The sequence below is a fragment of the Pteropus alecto genome, unplaced genomic scaffold (genome assembly GCF_000325575.1).
Source record: "Pteropus alecto unplaced genomic scaffold, ASM32557v1 scaffold14, whole genome shotgun sequence".
NCBI classification, from domain to species: domain Eukaryota; kingdom Metazoa; phylum Chordata; class Mammalia; order Chiroptera; family Pteropodidae; genus Pteropus; species Pteropus alecto.
In genome coordinates this window covers 13,763,840-13,783,143 of record NW_006436810.1, presented here as the reverse complement: position 1 = coordinate 13,783,143, position 19,304 = coordinate 13,763,840, and the positions used below count along the sequence as shown (strand labels likewise).

The following is a 19,304-nucleotide window of genomic DNA, read 5'->3' as shown; positions in this document are numbered from 1 at the left end:
TGATTAGAAACCAAGAAAAAGCCATATTTAATAATTCCATTACGTGCTTTTCAGTGTCTTGCCTCTTTTCCTCTCTAGGCAGAGGCCCTTTATTTCATCATTGAGAAAGTCAGCCAACACCTGATATGATCGAAAGCCAGTCAGTCCCTGCTTCACGTTATTGAGATGAAACATGGAGCTTATTACATACCTCGGTTCCTCCGCGCTTGATAGAACAGAAATAGCTTTTCCGTGGTGGATGCACTTCCTGAGCTGCGGCCATCTTTCAGAGATGGTTAGCTTGTCAGTCCCCTCAGAGTTATGGTGTCAGGCGCGGGGAGGGCATGGCTGCCCTGTAATATGACCCAAAAGAAAGAATTGCTGTGTCTAAAACGTGGAATACGCTGTCGTGGTCACATTCTTCAACTGCTTTCTGTTTAAACAGGAGGATGGTTTTATTAAAGAGTTAAGCATTGCCATGCAGCTCCTGAGAAACTGCCTTTATCAAAACGAAGAATGCAAAGTAAGTAGAGCTCCGTCTCAGAATTTTCGTGTCAGTGCCGAACAGGTTAATTCAGGATAATTCCTATATCATCCGGAGATAAGATAGGAGGGAACATGGAAAACTCCGAGTGATTTCAGATGCGCGGTTGATCATCCGTCACACTCAGCGCTAACCCTCGGAATCAGCACACGCACCCGCTCCTCCCCCACGCTCACGACAGCTTCGTTCGTACCGGCGTCTTAGCTCGATCGCCTGAACTTGGGCTTGGGGCAGCTCGCGCAGACCCGAGCCTCTGCCTGCACCGTTGTGCGTTTGGCGCTGTTCTCACAGAGAGGGAGCGTGAGCGGCTGCGTACGTCTCCTGAGGCAGCGTGTTTTCAGGGGCCGTTGTCAGCTCTCCAGGGGAATAAGTGGAGGCGTCTGTGTCCGTGAGGAGCGAAGACGGTGCGCTTCCTGCTCCCGAGTAGAAAGTGCCTCCCGCCCTTCAGAGCGGGGGGCGGGGGGCGGGGGGCACCCCAGGGCGCCGCTTCACCTGCAGCTCCCGGCTCCTCCGTCGGGGAACCGCTGCGGTGCTCTGTCTGAGCACTGATGCCGCCTTAGCTTAGAGACCGCGTGGCGCGGTCAGCCGGGATAATGTCTTGAGCTCTTCGGCTGCTTCATCATCGTGACATAACTCTCTCGAAGCACTGACTTTCACACAGGCAGTGCGCAAAATGAGGAGGACAAAGAGACGGTAGACGCTTCCTTTAAAAAACATTACTCTCTTTGCTTTTACTTGCGATAAAACTGGAAAAACACCGTATCTCGAACACATACATTTATATTTCAGGACATTTCGACGGGAATTAAGTGTTCATACGTTTCATAAAATACCCCATGCGTGAGCTTTTTACCTCTGATAGAGGCATCGTTTACTAAATTTATGACCCTTTATGCTAAATAGTACCCTCGTGACTCGGCGCGGTCTGTATTCTTCCCTGACGCCTTCCTCGGGGAACGCTCTGGAACGCTTTCTAGGTAGGGTCTGCTCACATGGATCTATGAGAGGCCGGAGCTTGGGTTTTGGTTATAAATGTTCGAACACATTAGCTGTCTGTGAACGTGTACTCTCTCAGGAACTCAAAGCGTTTCTACATTTCCAAGTTGGCGATAAGGAGCAAAGCGAAAGAAGAATATTTGGTTATTTGGGTATAAATATAGTCCTGGGGGCAAAGGGTCTTAGTTCCTTTGTCTGCTCCGACCTACCTGAGGTTCCTGACACATTCCCATTACTACTGGCTGGTCACTCCCGTGGGGATTCACCGAGTCTCCCGGCCACACCACCCAGCCTCTGTCTTTGTGTGACATTAATGCGTTTTCACACTGGGAAGACCGCGGCGGCTGCGGGGTAGACGATTGAACAGCAGGCGAGGTTAGAGGTGGGGATTGTCCGGGCAAGAGATGGCGAGGCCCAGGCCGGGCAGATGGAAAGGGAAGCGGGGTGCGGGGGAGTAAATCCGAGACGGGGAGAGGAGGAGAAATGGAGAGTGACGTCCTGACCCTGGTCGAATGCAGGAGTGCGTGCTGGAGCGCGTGCTGGAGCGGGGCGTGACGTGAGGGAGCCTGATGCTCGGGCTCGCTCAAGTCAGCGGAAAGTGCCTTCGGGCCATCCCGGTGGAACATGCTGGCAGTCTGTCAGTGACATGGATCTGGGGCTCTGAGTGGTGAAACGGGCTGGGGACGTTAGGAGGTACCCGTGACAGCGGGTGTTCGTAGCTGAGACAGTTGTTGGAACTTCCAAGAGCCTATGCACTGGGCAATGTTCGTGGAAAGTATGACTGTTTAAGAGAAGGCATCAGGCATCTGAGAAGGGAATGTGGAGAGAGCTTGCAGATGGTCCAGGGGGCAGGGGCTCCATGGAAGTGAATGAAAGACCTTTTACAGATGCTGGACCCCTGAGGGTTTGGTAACAGGGACAGGAGAGGTCTCGCTAGCGTCAGAGTAAACTGCAGTAAGCTGAAGACTAAGAGATGGGAAGGCACGGCAGTAAGAGTGTTCTTCCCAGAAGCCTAGTCAGGAGGAGCAGCGTTAATACTTAGGACACAGCACGGGAGGCAGTTCGACTGCGCGTGTGTTTGTAAACTGAACGTAAACAGAACTGAGCACACTGGGGACTAGTTATTAAAGGGACATGGATGGATGAGGATCCCTAAGGAGGCAAGTGGGCCGCGTTCCAGAACACAGGTGGGCGTGCCCGCCTCCAGGAGGAGAGGGGTGTTCTCCGTATTCGGGGTTTGGTTTTAGTTGCGTATCCTCCCGCGTCGGGACTAACGTCGTCCTTTTTCCACCACAGGAAGCAGCTCTGGAGGCGCATCTCGTCCCTGTCCTGCACTCTCTCTGGCCTTGGCTTTTGATGGATGATTCATTGATGCAGAATGCCCTGCAGCTGCTCTGTGTCTACACCGCAAATTTTCCAAACGGTAAATAGACCCAGTACTGTTTTTCAGCAATGCAGCATACTGAAATGCTAATTTTATATAATGCAGTTAGTGTGGACTGGAAAAACAGCCAGGTGGTTAGAAGTGTTGCTCCTCATCCAGGGCACGCTGGTTAAAGGCGTCTCGTAGGTGCTGTAGGAGCAGAGGGATGTGTTAGTGTTTGCTGAGATGAGAAGAATCGTCACACGGCTCCGGGAATAGAGAGGGAGAAACCGGCCTGATCCCCTCAGCGGGAGATGGAATTGGATAGGAAACTGAGACACTGGAAACGAAGATGCGAGGCCTCAGAAACCAGGGCCAGGTCAGGGCCTTCGCGGACCCTGGAGCAGGAGGCTGGCGTGGTGAAAGGCGGTCTGCTTGCCGTCGGTCCGTGAAAGCGGACGTCACCGCGGTGCCCCTCTCCTGCCTGCCTTTCAGTCATTTCATTGAGAGCCTGCTGTGGGCCATGCGCGTTTAGAGGCCAGCAGCTAAGAGCGAGCACAAGCAAGGGCAGAGGTGGCCGAGAAGAGGGGAGGCGGGGAGACGTGGCTGTTTGAGTCGGGGGGAGCATGTCCGCGAGGAGGTGAAGGGTTGCCGGCAGTCTTAATTTCCCATTTAAAACTTAGGGTCAGACACATTTCCTGCTTTAAAAACAGTCACGGAGATGTAAAGTACAGCGTAGGGAATACAGTCAGTAACACTGTAATAAACACGTGTCGCGCCAGGGGGCACTAGACTCAGCAGATCACTCGGAGTTGTGCGCGTGCCTAACCACTGTGCCGCACACCTGAAACGGATGATGCTGTATGTCAACTGTCATTGAAAAATAAAAGGATCGAAGTAAAACGTAGGTCATGCACGTAAGGTTAACTGGTCAGCAGGTCTGTGTGCTTCTAGCAACAGCCAGCAGCTCAGCCCCGGGTTCTCCAAATACCAAAACACGCACAGAGAAAGGGCTGGAACTCAAAACAGTTCAGAGCCCACGTAGTCCCGCCGCGAGCTGAGAAAGCTTATTCCTTGATCGCCTCCCACCAGCCCCGGCCTCCAGTCCGGAGCTGTCCACCTCTGTAGCCCACTCGGCCTGTCTCTGGCAGCACAAACTGACACAGACAGACTTGAGGCCCTCGACTCCCGAGCTTCGCTGTGGTGTTTGGAGTACGGCGCAGGACAGGACTGTCGTTTCTGTCCTTACCTCTGCTCGGGCGGTCTCCTCTCCTTGCATCTAGCTGGCCACCCGTCACAGGGAGGCCAGCCGGCACAGCTGTCTCTGCAGGGTTGCATCTGACCATTGCCCCACTCTGCCCTCCCCCTCATGCCTTAGTTTAGGGCTTCGGGAAGTGAGGAGGGAACAAAGGATCAGTTGCTAAATGTTGAGTCAAAGAAATTTTTACTTTAATATAAATCTTTTGAAACTGTTTGTTACTTTTATACTTAAAAATTGATGCAACTATTAGAATGTGATCTAAATTGAGGAAGAAACTTTCTATTTTCCTGTATGGTTTGTTCGCAAGCAAAATTACATCATTAGTGACAGGTGTATGTAACAGTTCATGGAAACACTGGTGTTTGGTTACTGCTGTGCAGTGTGAACGCAAGAAAGATCACTGTTTCTTCATGTTCACTTGCCTTTTATGAGTTTGCCTTACAGGACTCATTTGATTCTGATCTAGTTATGCGTCACCTGGCCTCCTTGCATGGACGTCCACAAGTTAATCATACCTTTATGTTATAGTACAGTAACCGTATTTCTGACTCTTTTGGTTATCTTTCTCCCTTGGTAAATCCCATGTGGTTGTTTAATTTACTGAGAATACACTAGACTCTGGAAAACAAGTCGATGTCATGCTGGCCCTCGCAGTGAGCTGTGTGACCTCGGGCAAGTCACTGACTTCTCTGAGCTCTCTACCTTCATCTAGCGTATGTGGCTATAGCATTTGTTCCGTCCCCAACCCCAGAATCATTGGGTTTCTTGTTTTATTTTCTTCTGTAAAATGAGGGCATTAGACCCAGTTACCTCCCATTTCTAAAATCCTGTTCTATACAAGCCTTTAATTACATGCCTTCTTTAGGAACTACTACAAAACCCATTATGCTTATTTTATGCTTTCAAAAAAAATATAAACCTTATGTTTTTAAATGCTCTATTGCAGTCATTAGGCCCTTAATGAGGACTGTAAATCCATCAGGTTGAATGTGTACATCGACACTAACTTTCTGTGCTGATTTGCAGTTCACAGGTTAATGGCCAAGTCATTCGATAGATAGTTACGCAGTACCACTTAGGTTTTGTTTAGTTTTGTTTTTAACTAAACAGCAACACTGAGAAGACATTGTGACGGGCTGTTATTTTTTCAGGTTGCAGTTCTCTTTGTTGGTCAAATTCTGGACAATACCCTGTTCAAGCTTCGGGCAGAGGAGCCGCGGGCAGCTCTTTGATGCTGTGTGTCCTGCGGTTGGCTTCCCAGGTGCCTCTCGAGAGCACGGCAGTCCAGCAGATGGCTTTTATGTTTCTTTCAAACCTGGCCTTGTCTCATGACTGTAGAGGAGTCATTCAAAAAGTAAGTACTTAAACTCTCCTTCGTATCATAAAAAAAGATAAAAAAATCATCCTTTTCATCAAGGGCGTGCGAAAGTCTAGAACTCAATTTCTAGGATTAATTTATTATACTTTCAAGACATTTTGTTTTAAAAGATTGTAGGAGGATTAAGAGGTTCACTTTGTTTAAAGCCACTTGATAGATGATACATGAAAAGTGACAGCTCGAATACGATCAAACCATTTTCTTTTAGTTATCTTCTTAGCTATGGATTATATTTCATCCTCAGAAATGAACGTTTTAGAAAGACAGCTGTCTTACATTTGTTTGAGATCATAAAAGTAATACAGTGGTCTTTAAACAAGACCACATTGAGCGGTAACAATTTCAGTTCAATTCACATTGTCAGAATGGTTCATGAAGTCACAGCCCCTTTTTCTCCGAGTTAGACCCAACTTCGTTATGACATAATGGGTGATTTTATCAGTCCCCTGGGACTGCAGCGCCCAAACTTGACTTCTCATCACGGGTTTTAACTTAGGGTGCTTTAAAAGGGATTGAATGGTTGAAACAAATTCCAGTGCAGCTGTTCATTTAGGCGCTGTTCAGGTGTCACAGAATCCCTAATTTGGAAGGCCCTGTGAACTCCGAGTGTGATTAGCTTGCATTACTGGTTTCTGGTAATTTGAGTACTGCTCTTTCTTTTACATGAAGGCCAAGATAAACAGCACTCATAAGAATTGAGGCTCCTTTCCTCTGCTGCATCACCGCCCCCCCCAAACAAAACAAAACAAAACAAAAATAAAACTCGGAGTGCAAACTCCAGATAAATAGCAGCCTTACGAAGGGAAGATCTTTTCCGTGCTCTGTTGGTGCTAAATCATGTTGGCTCGGGAGTGGGGTGGTTTATTTTCAGGAATTTTGCAGGCCACTCGATGGCATGGTGGTGTCTTGAAGTCAGCTGTAGTGGAGGTATTCACCCCGTGTAAATCAGCAGAACGTGCAAATCAGACACCTGCTGCTCACTGGAGCCCACTGCTGGCTTACCAGCACGCGCTAGATGTTTTCCTCATACGTGTGCGTGCGCACACGCGTGTGCGAGGTCGTCCTGAGCTGGCTATACGGGATCACCGCCCTCCATGAGCATGAGGCTGGGCGGGCTGCCTGCCACTTCCTTGCGAAGAACCTCGGTAGGGAGCGAAGGCCCACACGCCACGTTGGTGCTACGCGTGGGTGTCGTGTGACTTTGAGCTGGACACTCACTCTCTAAGCTTCGGTTTCTTCATTTTCGAAATGATTAGGTTACACAGAGCGGTCTCGAAGGCGTCCTCATCTCATTCTCGGCTCTGGTCCTGTGGGAGGCATACTTCAGCATAAGTGAGACTGGTTCACGTGCGGATCAGTAGTCGTGTTTTCTCGGCTCCGACTAGGGAACTTGCGCGTCCTCTGCCGAAGGTGTGATGGGTGCTGGACACGCGCAGCTAGGCCTCTGTCGCTCATCCACGGGCATTAGAACGCGGGCGCCCGTGCTGCCAGGATTCCCGGTGCCCAGCTTCTCTCCTCCAGGGCGCGTGTCTCTACGTCCTCCCTGGCGTAGGAAGTGGTTTAAAAGCGTCTCTGGGCCCAGCAGAAGGCAGCAGCGCCCATGGCATGTTTACAGTTTGAAGCACTGTCGTGTTTTATCACGGTCGTCAGCCCCAGACCGCCAGCATCCTGGCATGTCTGACTGAAGGGGAAGGCGAGGGAGGGATTGTTCGGGCGACGGAGGAGCGGTGGGCTGAGTGGGCTGAGTGGGCTGAGTGACGGCCAACTTGCCGTTGCTGACGTTGCTGCCATTTCTGTAGCGCAGCTCATCGTGCACTTAGAGGCAGTCCTTTTACGTAGAGAGTTTCATTCGTTTCATAGATTCAGGCCATCATCTGGATTTAGGTGCGGGAGAATCCAAGAAATAAGCAGAGTAGGTAATTAAACCGGGAGAGAGATGAGACCCTCTGGGGGTCGGGAGAGCTGATCACATGTGCCCGCCTGGCCGTGGCCCAGGCTGTCCTCAATGGCGGCGGCTGCGGCCGCTTTGTTTATTTCTGGGCTGCTTCTTGACAGAGCACTTTCAGACTCTTTCTTCTTTTGCATGTAGATTATTCTACACAATAAATTACTGCTTTTCCCATCATCAAGAGTTTGGTGGGGCTTTGTGGAAGGGATTTTCTTTGGAGGTTGAAACGACTTACAGTTCAAGTGATGCAGCTCCCTCACCTGTAAGGTCGCTGGAGTGCCATGTAGCCTTGAGAAGTCATTGATAATGATCCGCGGCTGGGGTAAGTCGAGTGTAAGATATGCCCACAGATCACCTGTGTGGCTAAAAGATGCCGATATCCTCAGCACTGCCCGAGATGTTAACTGGTTGGTGTCCATGATTTGTTTGGTTTTGGTTTCTTTTTAAATTTTTAAAATTTTAATTTTTTTATGTGTGTGTATATATATATAAACTAAAATGTACTTGACACACATCATCATATTAGTTTCAGGGGTATGACACAGTGATTTAACATATGTATCTGTGTGTATGTACACATACATACACACACACTGTGATGTGATCACGATCTGTCACCATGCATAGTCATTACGATATCATAGGCCATTTCTCTGTGCTGCAACACACCCTGTGGCTTATTTATTTCATAACTGGAAGCTTGTGCCTGTCATTCCCCTTCACCTTGTCACCCGTTCCCCACTGCCTCCCCTCCGGGAACCATCAGTGGGTTTTGCTGCTTTTTCCTCCCCATAGGATAGCTTTTAATGAGTAGCAAAATTGCCAGAGGGCAGACAGGAAGAGAAAACTCAGGAGGCCTGACTTAATCCCTAAACTGAATTATCGGTCCTAAGTAATTAAGAGTTGTCTGTAATTTATCCACCATCCGAAAAGAATTAGGAAGAATTAAAACTTGAGCACTATTTTGGTCTCCTTAACTTTTCTACTTGTACTTGGAAACAGTAGAGGTGGAGTTTTTGGAAGGTACTGGAGGAAGGAGAAATTCAAATTGCAGAAAAGAGGAGCAGAGTGCTTGTGAATTGGTCTCCAAGGGACGAGGAAGAAATGCAAAGACTCAGGAAGAAAATAACGTTCTGTGTCTCCACAGAGTAACTTCCTGCAGAGCTTCCTGTCTCTGACATTGCCCAAAGGAGGGAGCAGGCAGCTCGGTGGGCTGAGCGTTCTGTGGCTGAAGTTGCTCCTGAACATGTCGCTCGGAGAGGATGGGCAGCAGATGATCCTGAGGCTGGGCGGCTGCTTGGACCTGCTTGCGGAGATGAGCAAGTGCAAGCACAAGGGCAGCCCCGAGGTGCCTCTTCTTATCTTTCATAATATTTGCTTCAGTCCCGCCAGTAAGCCCAAGATCCTGGCCAACGGTGAGTGTTCGCGTTTCACACGCACACGCCTGTTGATACATGTGGGTATCCGTAGCGTGTTCTGCTCAGATTAAAATAGAAGGTGGTGGCATCAGTAATCACCAGGTATCTGCTCGGTGCACATGTCCCAGGCACAGGGGAGGCGGAGGCCGTGGGAACCGAGCAGCCTGACCCCTGCGCCCAGCCGTGAGCGGGCATGGCGCCAGCCCCCAAGCAGCTGCTGAGTCTCCCGGGGTGAGTGCACCACGTCACTGGTGGACACAGTGGCCCCGGGGCGAAGCTGGGGGGAGGAGCAGCGCGTGGGCGCTTCGTGGCTCCGCTCGACCCCCTCGCTCCCCGCCTTGGTCCCATCGAGCCTGGTACAGACCCCCCTCCCCCCGCCAGCTCTCCCCCTCTGTGTCCTTTCCCGTTTCCCGTGGCATCAGCGCCAGCTGATCTCCGCCCACTGCAGCAGAAGCGCTTACGAGGCCGACAGGTTTTTGTCTCTCGTTCCCGGTTATCTGTCGCACCTAGAATTGTGCCTGTCACTAGTGAGCCCTCAGTGAGTCGAGGTCCTGAGCAGGCGGGAGTGCCGGCGACCCAAGGCCACATGGGGAAATTAGATTTGCGGAGACTTTATTCTCTGAGGCGTGGGACAGACAGAGGCGAGCCTTGGTGAGCAACGAGAAACATTTTGAAACGGAGAGAAAGGGAAAGATCCGTTTCTGTACCCATGTGCTGTTTCCGTGGGGAGTGTGTGAATTTCATAGGGAGAGCATTTCATAAGGAGATGCCGTGTGACTGTGAAGAAGGAAGAGGTGGGCTGTAGCCCCCCACGCACCTGGTGCTGCATGCCAGTCCCACCTGCCCTCACTCCAGCATCACCTGGTGCAGCTTCTCGGGGTCCAGTGTCTTCAGGGGACAGAAGCCAGGACCCTCCCAGATGGGGCGTTAACCGTCTGTGTTAAGCCGAACTCCAAAGCAGCAACCTCTCAGGCGCAGGAGGGATCAGAATGAGGTTGGTCCCCAACCCTCACACCTGTCACTATAAAGAGAAGGAATAACAAGTGTGAGAATGGGCACTGCAGATGGCCCCTGACCGCTCGCACCCCAGAGATGTGTAGCCCGAGTGGCCCATGACCTTGGTTTGAGCCAATTCTTGATTGACTGTGCCTCAAGGAGCTTAGCAAAAGCAGACTTTCCCGCTCATGCATGGAGGGCAAGTTCATATGAGGCCTCAGGGAACCTCCACGAATAATTTTCAAAGGCGTTAACCAGCGCACAGTTAAAGACGACCAAGCGTATCAGGAAACACGGCGACGTGAGTGAGAGCCAGAGCGGGGATGAGAGCCTCAGACTTCAGGCGTTGGAATCGTAAACCACGGATTTAAAGATAACTCTAACGATGCCGTGTCTAGATAAACAACAACTGCGAAAGCATTTGCAGGGAATAGGAAACTTAAAAATGGAAAGATTCGAAACAGGAGCCAAACAAAACTTCTGGAACTTAACTGTCCAATAAGATAATCAATTTGCCCCATGTAGCTATTTAAATTAATTAAAGTATTCAGTTTGTCAGTCGCGCTAGCTGCGCGTGGCTGCTGGCCATCTTACTGGACAGCACACTTAGGAATATTTGTCTACTTTTCGCGAGTTCTGTTGGACAGCGCTATTCTGGATCCTTGGTAGCAGACGCCAGGCCTCAGCGTGCATGTCTGGCAGCCGCGTGTGCTGGGGCGGGGAGAGGACGTAGGAGTTGGAACACGGATCAGAACACGGAGAGCTGGCAAGGGGAGGAAAGGGTCAAAGAACGAAGCGCAGAACGAGGGAAGGGCCGGGGCCGGCTGCGCGTCCGAGGGCCTCGTGGGAGAGGGTGCTGGAGGCGGCGTTGGCCGAATGTTAACAACTGTTTTAAGACAGAAATCTGCAGAGTCCAGAGACTCAGCCAGTTCAGTAAAAATAAACCCTGCATGCATCACAGTGAATCTGCAGAAAACTAAAGGAAGATAAGATGAAATGGACTCTTGCTCTGATGAAAATAACTTAGAAAAATTTATTCAAGAAAAAAAAAGGTCCGGTAACTATGAAAGACACTGAGTAGTGAAAAATCTAACTACACATAAAATTCTAGTTCCCAAATACTTTACCAGTGAATTCTACCAGACTTTTAAGCAACATGTAGTTCCAGATGGACCAAACTCTTAACAGACAGGGAGGAAGTGGTCGCTCATTTTGTGAAGCTAGCGTAGCTTCGTTAGCCAGACCTGGCAAGGACAGTGTTCTGGTGAACGTTTAAGTACTGGCTCTCGGTGGGTGAAGATGAGGTTGGACGTATATTAAATATGTAGAAATTCTATTGTGTATATAATACATAATATACAAATTGATAAATTTTACTGGTATAATGAGTGTGTAGCACACAACCTCCAGACTGTAGTACAGTACACAGTGCTCTGTATTGTTCCTTCTGCCCGGCCAGTCGATGCTCACAGAATGCTCTGTATTGTTCCTTCTGCCCGGCCAGTCGATACTCACAGAATGCTCGCACTGGCTCCAGCTGGACCCTTGCATCTGTAGCAGGTCTGTGGTTGCAGTTTAGTCGCGATTTGGCAGATAGAATTGTATCCCAATCTGCTCTCTACCCAATAAATTTATTGTCATTAAATCTGATGTGCACTATATATTTAACAACTATTTCTTGCCCTTGTACAAAATATATTCACAAAGCGGAAACCTCTTTCAGCTTTTCATGAATTCATCTCTGTAGCATTGGTTGATTTTCATGGTGTAAATACACTTACTGTAGTCAATTAGCCATCCCTAAACTTAGAATTAAATCAGTATCATTAGGAAGAAAGGCAATAAATATTCAACACCCTTCACTTTCTAATTATTTAACTACATTTTACGATTATCTATTCTCTTGAGGTTATCTGTATCTTAATGTGGCAGGTTACTTATACCTACTTATTAAACTTAAAAGTATTTTATGTGTTTTAAAATTAATTAAAATACTGTAGACAGAATATTAGTTTTAGATTTACGAACATTTTGTATGTCTATTTCACAATAAAGTGTGTTTGTGAAAAAATTGACCCCTTTCCACTTATTAGGATGGCTTCCACATTAATTGACCTATACTTTATTAAAAGTTTTTAAGAGATAGTAACTGCTAAAAGGAGTTATTGTAAACTTATTTAGATCAGGGGTAATACATTCTGAGTGTTGATACGATGCATGAAAACATCACTCGATACTCAGATGGAACGCACCGTTTGGTGATGAGTCCTAAGAGTATCAGCTGCCACCTGTAAGCTCACGGGTAGAGTATGATGCAGGAGAAGCAGGTGGCAAGGCAGTGGGGGTAGTCATGTATTATAGAGGACAGGTAATTCGATACAATTTAATATATAAAAAAAAGTAATAAAATTGTTTCATATATCGTTCTAAAACACCCTGGTAATCTTTTTGGCACTAGACTTGTCTGCATCTTCACTTAAATGAGCAGGCCACTGCAGTTCATTTCTAAGGCTTGATTTCATGCTCTGGCCAGCTTTTGTAAGAAAGGAGCAGCTCTTGTGTATTGACACACATTCATTCATTCATTCATTCATTCATTCATTTATGCATGCTTTCAAGGTCACATTTTAAAAATAATTTTTTATTTTTCAGTTACAGTTGACATATAATATTATAAGTTTCAGGATTACAACACAGTGATTAGACATTTTTGATATGCCTTTAAATCAGTTTTTCCTCTGACCCATATATACACACACACAAAAACGTTCCCCTACAGTGTTTAGCCCTTGTTTAAAAGGTTTAACTAATATGGTACTTCTTTATTATTTTATATAGTAGCCCAAGGTATTGGTATGTTCATATAACAGTCTTTATACTTTATCACAGGAGCAGATCTGTTTTCCTGGGCACCAGAGTGTGAGCTGTAATTGAAGAGCTCGCTACTATAACTCAGGTGTCATCACTCCTCCACTACTGTCTTTAAATGAACGCGCCACGGCTGAATCAGGGCCAGAAACAGCGAGGCCGCGGCTGCCGCGCTGACCGTCCGTGCCTGTCGTGCTAGCGGCTGGTGCTGAGGCTGAGGCTGAGGCTGAAGCCAAAGCCTCATGGTGTACAGGGCCGTTCTTGCCAGAGTCCAGGGCTGCCCCTTCGTGTGTCTTCTGATGCGGGGAGAGGGGTCTCTGACTAGTAAGATAAGGATACAATGCAATATCTGGGACTGAACTATTCGCTTTTTAATGTTTTTATCAGAAAAAGTCATTAGTGTGCTGGTCGCCTGTCTGGAAAGCGAGAGTCGAACCGCTCAGAGGATTGGAGCAGCCGCGCTTTGGGCTCTGATTCACAACTGTCAAAAGGTCAGTGTTAAAATCTTTGTCACTCCTGAGGGACAAACGCCGAGTCTCTCAGGGTGCATCCAGGGACCTCAGAGGAGAGTCAGCGAGAGAGAAAATGAACTCAGCGTGGCCCCCGTGCGGCCGTACAGTTAGTAAACCTTCCGCTGGACTCTTTCGTTGAATCATTCCAGCAGGGCATCTCATTTCAGAAGTGTCTTTTTTTGAGTGAATTTTCCCTATTAATATAAATTCATTAGCCATGTGGGTGTAACGTTGTCATAGATTATTTCTGTGAGAAGACGTGTCAAGGAAAAAAGAAAATGCTCTGGAAATAAGAGCATCATGCTCTGGCCAGCTGCTCCACAAGAGCTGTTCCTTTCTTACAAATAAACGCATCTGGCAATAAGACCAAAAACCGAGGCTGTATCCATTCGCACGGTTCCTCTGCCTCTGGAACGGGTCATTGCTGAGTTTTGAAGTGAGCTCAGTCGTGGGGCTGCAGCGCAGAGCTGGCCTGGGGACGGCAGGCGGCTGGGGACTTGTCCCTGCTCTGTCCCTGGCCTCTGGTCTCTCATTGCAGACGCCTCCTGAGGGAAATGCCCACGCGTGTCTAGCGATCAAATAGTGGCCAAGCGACAGTGCTGGGTAGACAGCCATCGCGGACAGTGCTCCGTCAGGCCGTCCCCTGGCTGTGCAGCTCGTTCTCCCTGCCGGGTGGCTTCAGTGCCACGTGACCGACGCTGCTGCTCTCACTTTCAGCCGTGCATCCGTAGGGCTTAGCACAGGGTTTGGCACTTTGTAGTCACTTAGTAAATATTTGTTGATCAACTGGTAACGTTTGACGTACTTGATCTGAAATTGGAGGTTTGAAGGAAGATGAAATGACTAAAACAAGATTAAGTAGTTTAAGGTAGCAAATTGAGATCGGGAAGAAGGGATGGAAGGAAAGGGAAGAGAAGGAGCACAGAGAAAGCAGATGGGGCAGGACGTGGGCGATGGCACAGTGGGGTGCACTAATACATAACTCCCGAGCTCCATTATATCTTACAACATCCTGTTTTATCCTGTAGTCAGCAATGGCAGAATTTGTCTGGGGTTTCCCGATCCTTAACACGCGGAAATAAATCTAATTAATGGATTTCGTTCTATGCTCTCCCCAGGCGAAAACAACTTTGAAAAATCCATCAATAAAAAGAAGAGTCGATGAAGCATATTCCTTAGCAAAGAAAAGTAGGTTTCATTTTGAAAGACTTTACAGTTAAATTTGGACTTTACAGTTAAATTTGCTATCAAGTGAATTCTTGACTAATGAAATATTAGTCAAGTTCACAGCAAAATGACAGTTTTTTACACTGATGTTCACACTGATGTTTGAGGAGTCTTTTCGTCAGATCACTGTAAAATGTGCCGGTATTTGGTCCGTGCTTTTCATTATGACGTTTTTTAAATAGTAAAATACAATAGTGTCTTGAAACGTGTCTGTGATCTTTCTCTAAGTCATTTTTTTTCCTTGTACTAAACTTCCTTGGCCAGTTGCGGCTGCTGTGCTAACGTGTGTTCTTAGGTAGTAAGGACAGGGACCAATTAGAATTGACCTTAACAGAAAACTGATCTGACATCCGGGAGTTGAATCACAGTCTTCCAAAAATAGATCCCTTTTCCCCTGTATCCATCAGCCCTGCAATGCGATCATGATGTGAGGCGGGGTCTCCCTTTTAAACTGCGCTTTTCATTTTAAATGGCAGTTTTCAGCGAACAGTATTCTCTGGACATTTTTTATGCTAAGACACCGAAGTGTGTCTTTCCTGTACTGTGCTTGATCTGTGTTTTCATAGTCTGATTTTTTTATAAATGGCTTGTGGGGTTTTTGTTTTGTTTCTGGCTGTGACCGTGAACTTCTGGAGGTCGTGAGTCACTGAGTTCTGTTAGCCTGTAGGTGTCAGGAGGAATGGTGCATAAAAACAAGGCATTCATTCGGGATTACAGATAATGCATCCATTATGGAGGTGTATTGCTTTTTATTTATACTCTTTGGCTAAACCATTAATAAAAAGTAACTATAAATTTTGTAACTTAATATTTTCACAATGTAAAACATCCTTAGAATGCTAGTCCATCAGGTAGTTAAACAGGACCTTAAGTTGCGTGTGGACCTTGTTGGTGAATGTGTGTGTGTCCACTCTTCAGCGTGGCACTAAGTGTAACAGACGTGCTCTTCCACACTCTTCTTTTTCTCTCCTAGATTTTTCAAACTCAGAAGAAACCCCTCAAAATGCCTATTATTTGAAGTGTCTTGAAAACCTTGCTCAGCAGCTGAGCTCCTCCTGAGCGCCAACTGCCCTGAAGGCTGCGGGGCTGTGGCCCGAGCCAGTGGGGCCAGTAGGACGCGGAGCCAGTGGGACGCGGCCTCAGGCTCGGCTGCAACCTGAAGACGGCCGGCCCTCTGCAGGGCGGACGGGAAGTTGAGTGGTGACACCCACGTGCTGTCCCTTCATGTTGCACCAGCTCTGTAAGTAAGAGTGGCTGGCAAGACGATGGGAAAGGAAAGGCACAGCAAGTTCTGGGAACTTAAACATTTTCATTTTTTTCTATGCAATTTGCTTTGTATAAATCCTATTTAACAGTTATTTAATAAAGTATTTTTTAGAAACTGAGAATTGACTAATAGTTGCTGTTTGCAGACATTTATCAGTCCCATGAATATAAATTTTAGGAATTGGAAGAAGACATTATGTTCTGATTTTTTTTTAATTTTTTACATGAAACATGGCTCTTATCAATACAAATTCTTAGTTTTCAAATCTTTATATTATCCAGAATGTACACATTGGTGAAGGGATATTTGCATGTAAATGTATATGTTTTGTGAGTAGTTTCTTTCTACAAATTTTAATCATATTAACTCCTTTCCAGAGTATTTATAAACATTATACTCCTTTTACCTTACAACTTCTGAAATGCTGTGTAATCAAGTAGGAAGAAATAGAGTTTACAGTCACGTTGGCCCTGGTTCAAGTTCCGGCTTAGCCCAGTGTCGTGAAGATCAAGACTGAGAACTCCGGCAGGGCCCAGCTCTGTACGCCAGGCCGAGCCTCTTAACCAGCGTGTGGTTTTGAACTCAGAACTTCAGGCTAAATCAGTTCACATTTTGATCACTTTCAGCCATTTTCCCAACACTTTTGAAAGTAAGAAGAGAAAATTGTACCTAAGAAATAAAAGGTAAAAGCTGATATAGACATATATAGAGAGAGATATATGTATGTATCGTGGGTGTGTGTGTACACACATACATACACGTTCACTTAGGAAGAATTTTTCTTATTGAATCATGGTTAACCAGAACAAAGTACCATTTTTAAGTGCTGTTATTAGCAAATCAGAAAAATTTTAAAAAGCCATGTGATGTTATTTAAGCTGGAAATGTGAGGACAAAATATATGTTAAATAGTGAAATAGAAGCAGAGAAATTTGTGTCTGAAAACTATTGATTAGCGATCTGAAAAATAGGTTTAGGAAGTTCAGAAGTTTCTAAGGAGCACAAGTAATTTGGAAGCAGTGGACATGCCCATATTCTGAAAAATTCACCAGTTCTAAGAGCGGGAATCTCAGGAATTATTTCTACCCTTTCTCCTGGTTTCTTTTATGTCACTTTCTCGGTATTACCTTGTAAACCCTCCTGGATGAAAATGAGATGGATTTCTTTGTACCTTCCATTAAAGAACTCTGCGTCACAGGCGCTGGTCTGAGGATGATTTTTATGTAACGTTTTCCTCTAAAGTGCTGCCGTCCAGCTGTCAGGGGTGAATGACCGGAGGCTCAGAGGGCCTGGGTCACGCGTTTGCGGCTGGTGCTTAGTGAAGCTGGGAGTGGAACCCAGGGGAACGAACAAGCCCGAGGTTTTTAACCACCGTGTTTCGCTACCTCCTTTTTTTCCCCTCGTTGATATTCCGGCCTTTGTGTTATGGTCTTATAGATAACTCCCATTTTTCTACAAAAATTGGGTCTCTTCAGGGAAATGGTCGTTTCCTTTATGGTTCGTTGACTGACTGGCTGACGTGTCAGGGTGCGCTCTGCCTCCTGTCTTTGGGGTGAGGAGGCATCGTAGTTGATTATCTTCCGTAGCAGTTCCGGACAGCCCTAGCCGGGGGGGCTGGTGACCCAGCAGCAGACCAGAGATGTTACCTGCTGAGGCCCAGAAGGACCGCCACCCCTGGAAAGAGGGGGAGGGCGCGGCTTCAGGGAAACTCACACTGGTGTGTGTCGGGGTCCAGGGCTGTGGCCCTTAGGCATGTCATGCTCTGGAGGGGCGTGTCTGTCCCCACAGTCTGTGTCTCTTCAGATTGTGTCCAGCCTACCCGTGTGGGAGCTGTTAAGCAGAAGGCCCCTGCGGTGACTGGCCACGAGTTCAGCAGCTGCCATGGCGCTACGTTGGGGACCCACCAGCATCAGAATCCGCCAGGAGACTTGAAATGCAGATTCCCGGGCCCCTGATCTGTAGTCGTAATGCGCAAGCTCCCCAGGTGATCCTTACACGCAGCACAGTGAGCCCCCGACTTTACAGGAAGCTGCTGAGAACCTGAAAATGACAACACCACTCATACCTAGTGCTGAAGTTAGAACTTGAACCTGGGCTCTCGAATGCTGACGTGGTTTTTCCATCACGCATCTCTAGCATAGGCACAGACCCAGAAAACGGCCGTTGGGGACTGGTTCGTGCCTTATGGCCTCCAGATTTCCCATGTCCTGGCCTTTCTGGTCGGCCAGGGCAGGGGGTGTCTGCGCTGGGGGTGCACGCGAAGGCTGTGTCGTGTTAAGCAGGGCACACAGACAGTGGCACCAAGGCTTCTGGACTGAAGGTCTTGAGTTTAGGGGAGCAGCCAGCTGCTGGTTTCGAAAACAGGAAACAATAGGTAGCTGGTCTAGCTGCAGCCTCTCCCGGCTCTTCCTAAAATCGCTTTCAAAACAGCATTCGGATGTACTTTGCTGCTCTGTAAAGAATGGAGCGAAAAATAGAACTTGCCCATTTAACTGCAGGTCACCAATTTTCCCTGGAGCGTGAAATGCAGTCGTCATCCGCAGTAGTTTTCCATCCTCAGCCTTCGTGGCCGTGCCTCGTCTGCCCCCCGTTTCCTGACCTGTGATGTCCCTCAGACCCGGCAGGCTGACGGGAATAATGCTCACAGCCCGGTCCCTGCCGCAGCCAGGCGTGCGTGTGTGTGTCCACACCGGGGACGTGCACGAGGGCCCTCAGGGTGTCATGCTCTGGAGTCGGCCCTGCCCCCGCCCACAGCGTGGGGGCCGTCTGTCCACCGCAGCTGGGGACAAAGACACCTGCCTCATCAGTACCACCAAGATGTGTAATTTGTCCCGTAGATGTTAATCTATACAGTCATTTGTCCCGTAGATATTATCAATGGTTGATTAATTTAGAAGGTTCTCAAAAAACGTTCGTCGTGTGTGTCCTTGACACCCCTCTCTCCCTCTGGGGAGGGGGATGTGCCCGGAAGTGAGGCGCTTTGTCAGACTCGGGTTCCCTCATCACGAAAGGACAGTCGGTTTCCAGCGGAGATGCGCGTCCACAGTCCCCGGTCCCCGAGGGCCGGACACTCAGCAGGCCGCACGGGGAACCTGCACGTCGCCCAGCACGGCACAGCGGTGTCGAACACACTAGGGTGACCCAGCGCCTTTCACTCCGCCTGTCACGCCTCGATCATCAGCTGGTGGAAGCGCTCTTTCTCCACGGGAATTGTGAAAACGGAAAACAACAAATTAGAACCTTCGCAGCCAAAAGAAAGTTGCAGTGTGAGCTCTTTCCGCCTGTTGCTGGCCTGTGTGACCCCGAGACTTAGCGGGGAGGAATGATAACCTGCTGCTGCTTCTGTGGTTAGTGAACTTCGTTTGGGGCAACTTAGACTTTATTCTTCCTAAGTTAAAAATCATCCCTCATGGGAAAATCCCAGTAAAACTACGTGATAAGTCAGCGGGGGCAGTGACATCAGACCTCGAGGCTCAGGATGGACGGGAACTGTGCCGGGACCCCGAGGTCCAGCAGCGAGACCTGGGAGCTGGGCCTGCTTGCGACG

General features: G+C 48.0%; 1 protein-coding gene across 3 annotated transcripts in view; it reads left to right on the top strand.

Annotated features, from left to right (window-relative positions):
* The window catches only part of RTTN (rotatin), a 114,591-nt gene extending 97,634 nt beyond the window's left edge, over positions 1-16,957 (top strand). For 2 of the 3 annotated variants that reach the window (XM_015590825.2, XM_006913734.3), the window contains exons 43-49: positions 425-502; positions 2,816-2,942; positions 5,295-5,497; positions 8,617-8,884; positions 13,139-13,242; positions 14,382-14,451; positions 15,464-16,957. In XM_015590825.2, the coding sequence (XP_015446311.1) occupies positions 425-502; positions 2,816-2,942; positions 5,295-5,497; positions 8,617-8,884; positions 13,139-13,242; positions 14,382-14,451; positions 15,464-15,549 (936 nt within the window). In that variant the 3' untranslated portion in view covers positions 15,550-16,957. Of the gene's footprint in view, positions 1-424; positions 503-2,815; positions 2,943-5,294; positions 5,498-8,616; positions 8,885-13,138; positions 13,243-14,381; positions 14,452-15,463 lie in introns of those variants that run through there. The other variant, XR_001517065.2, reaches the window with a different exon arrangement.
* Positions 16,958-19,304: the final 2,347 nt, after the last annotated feature.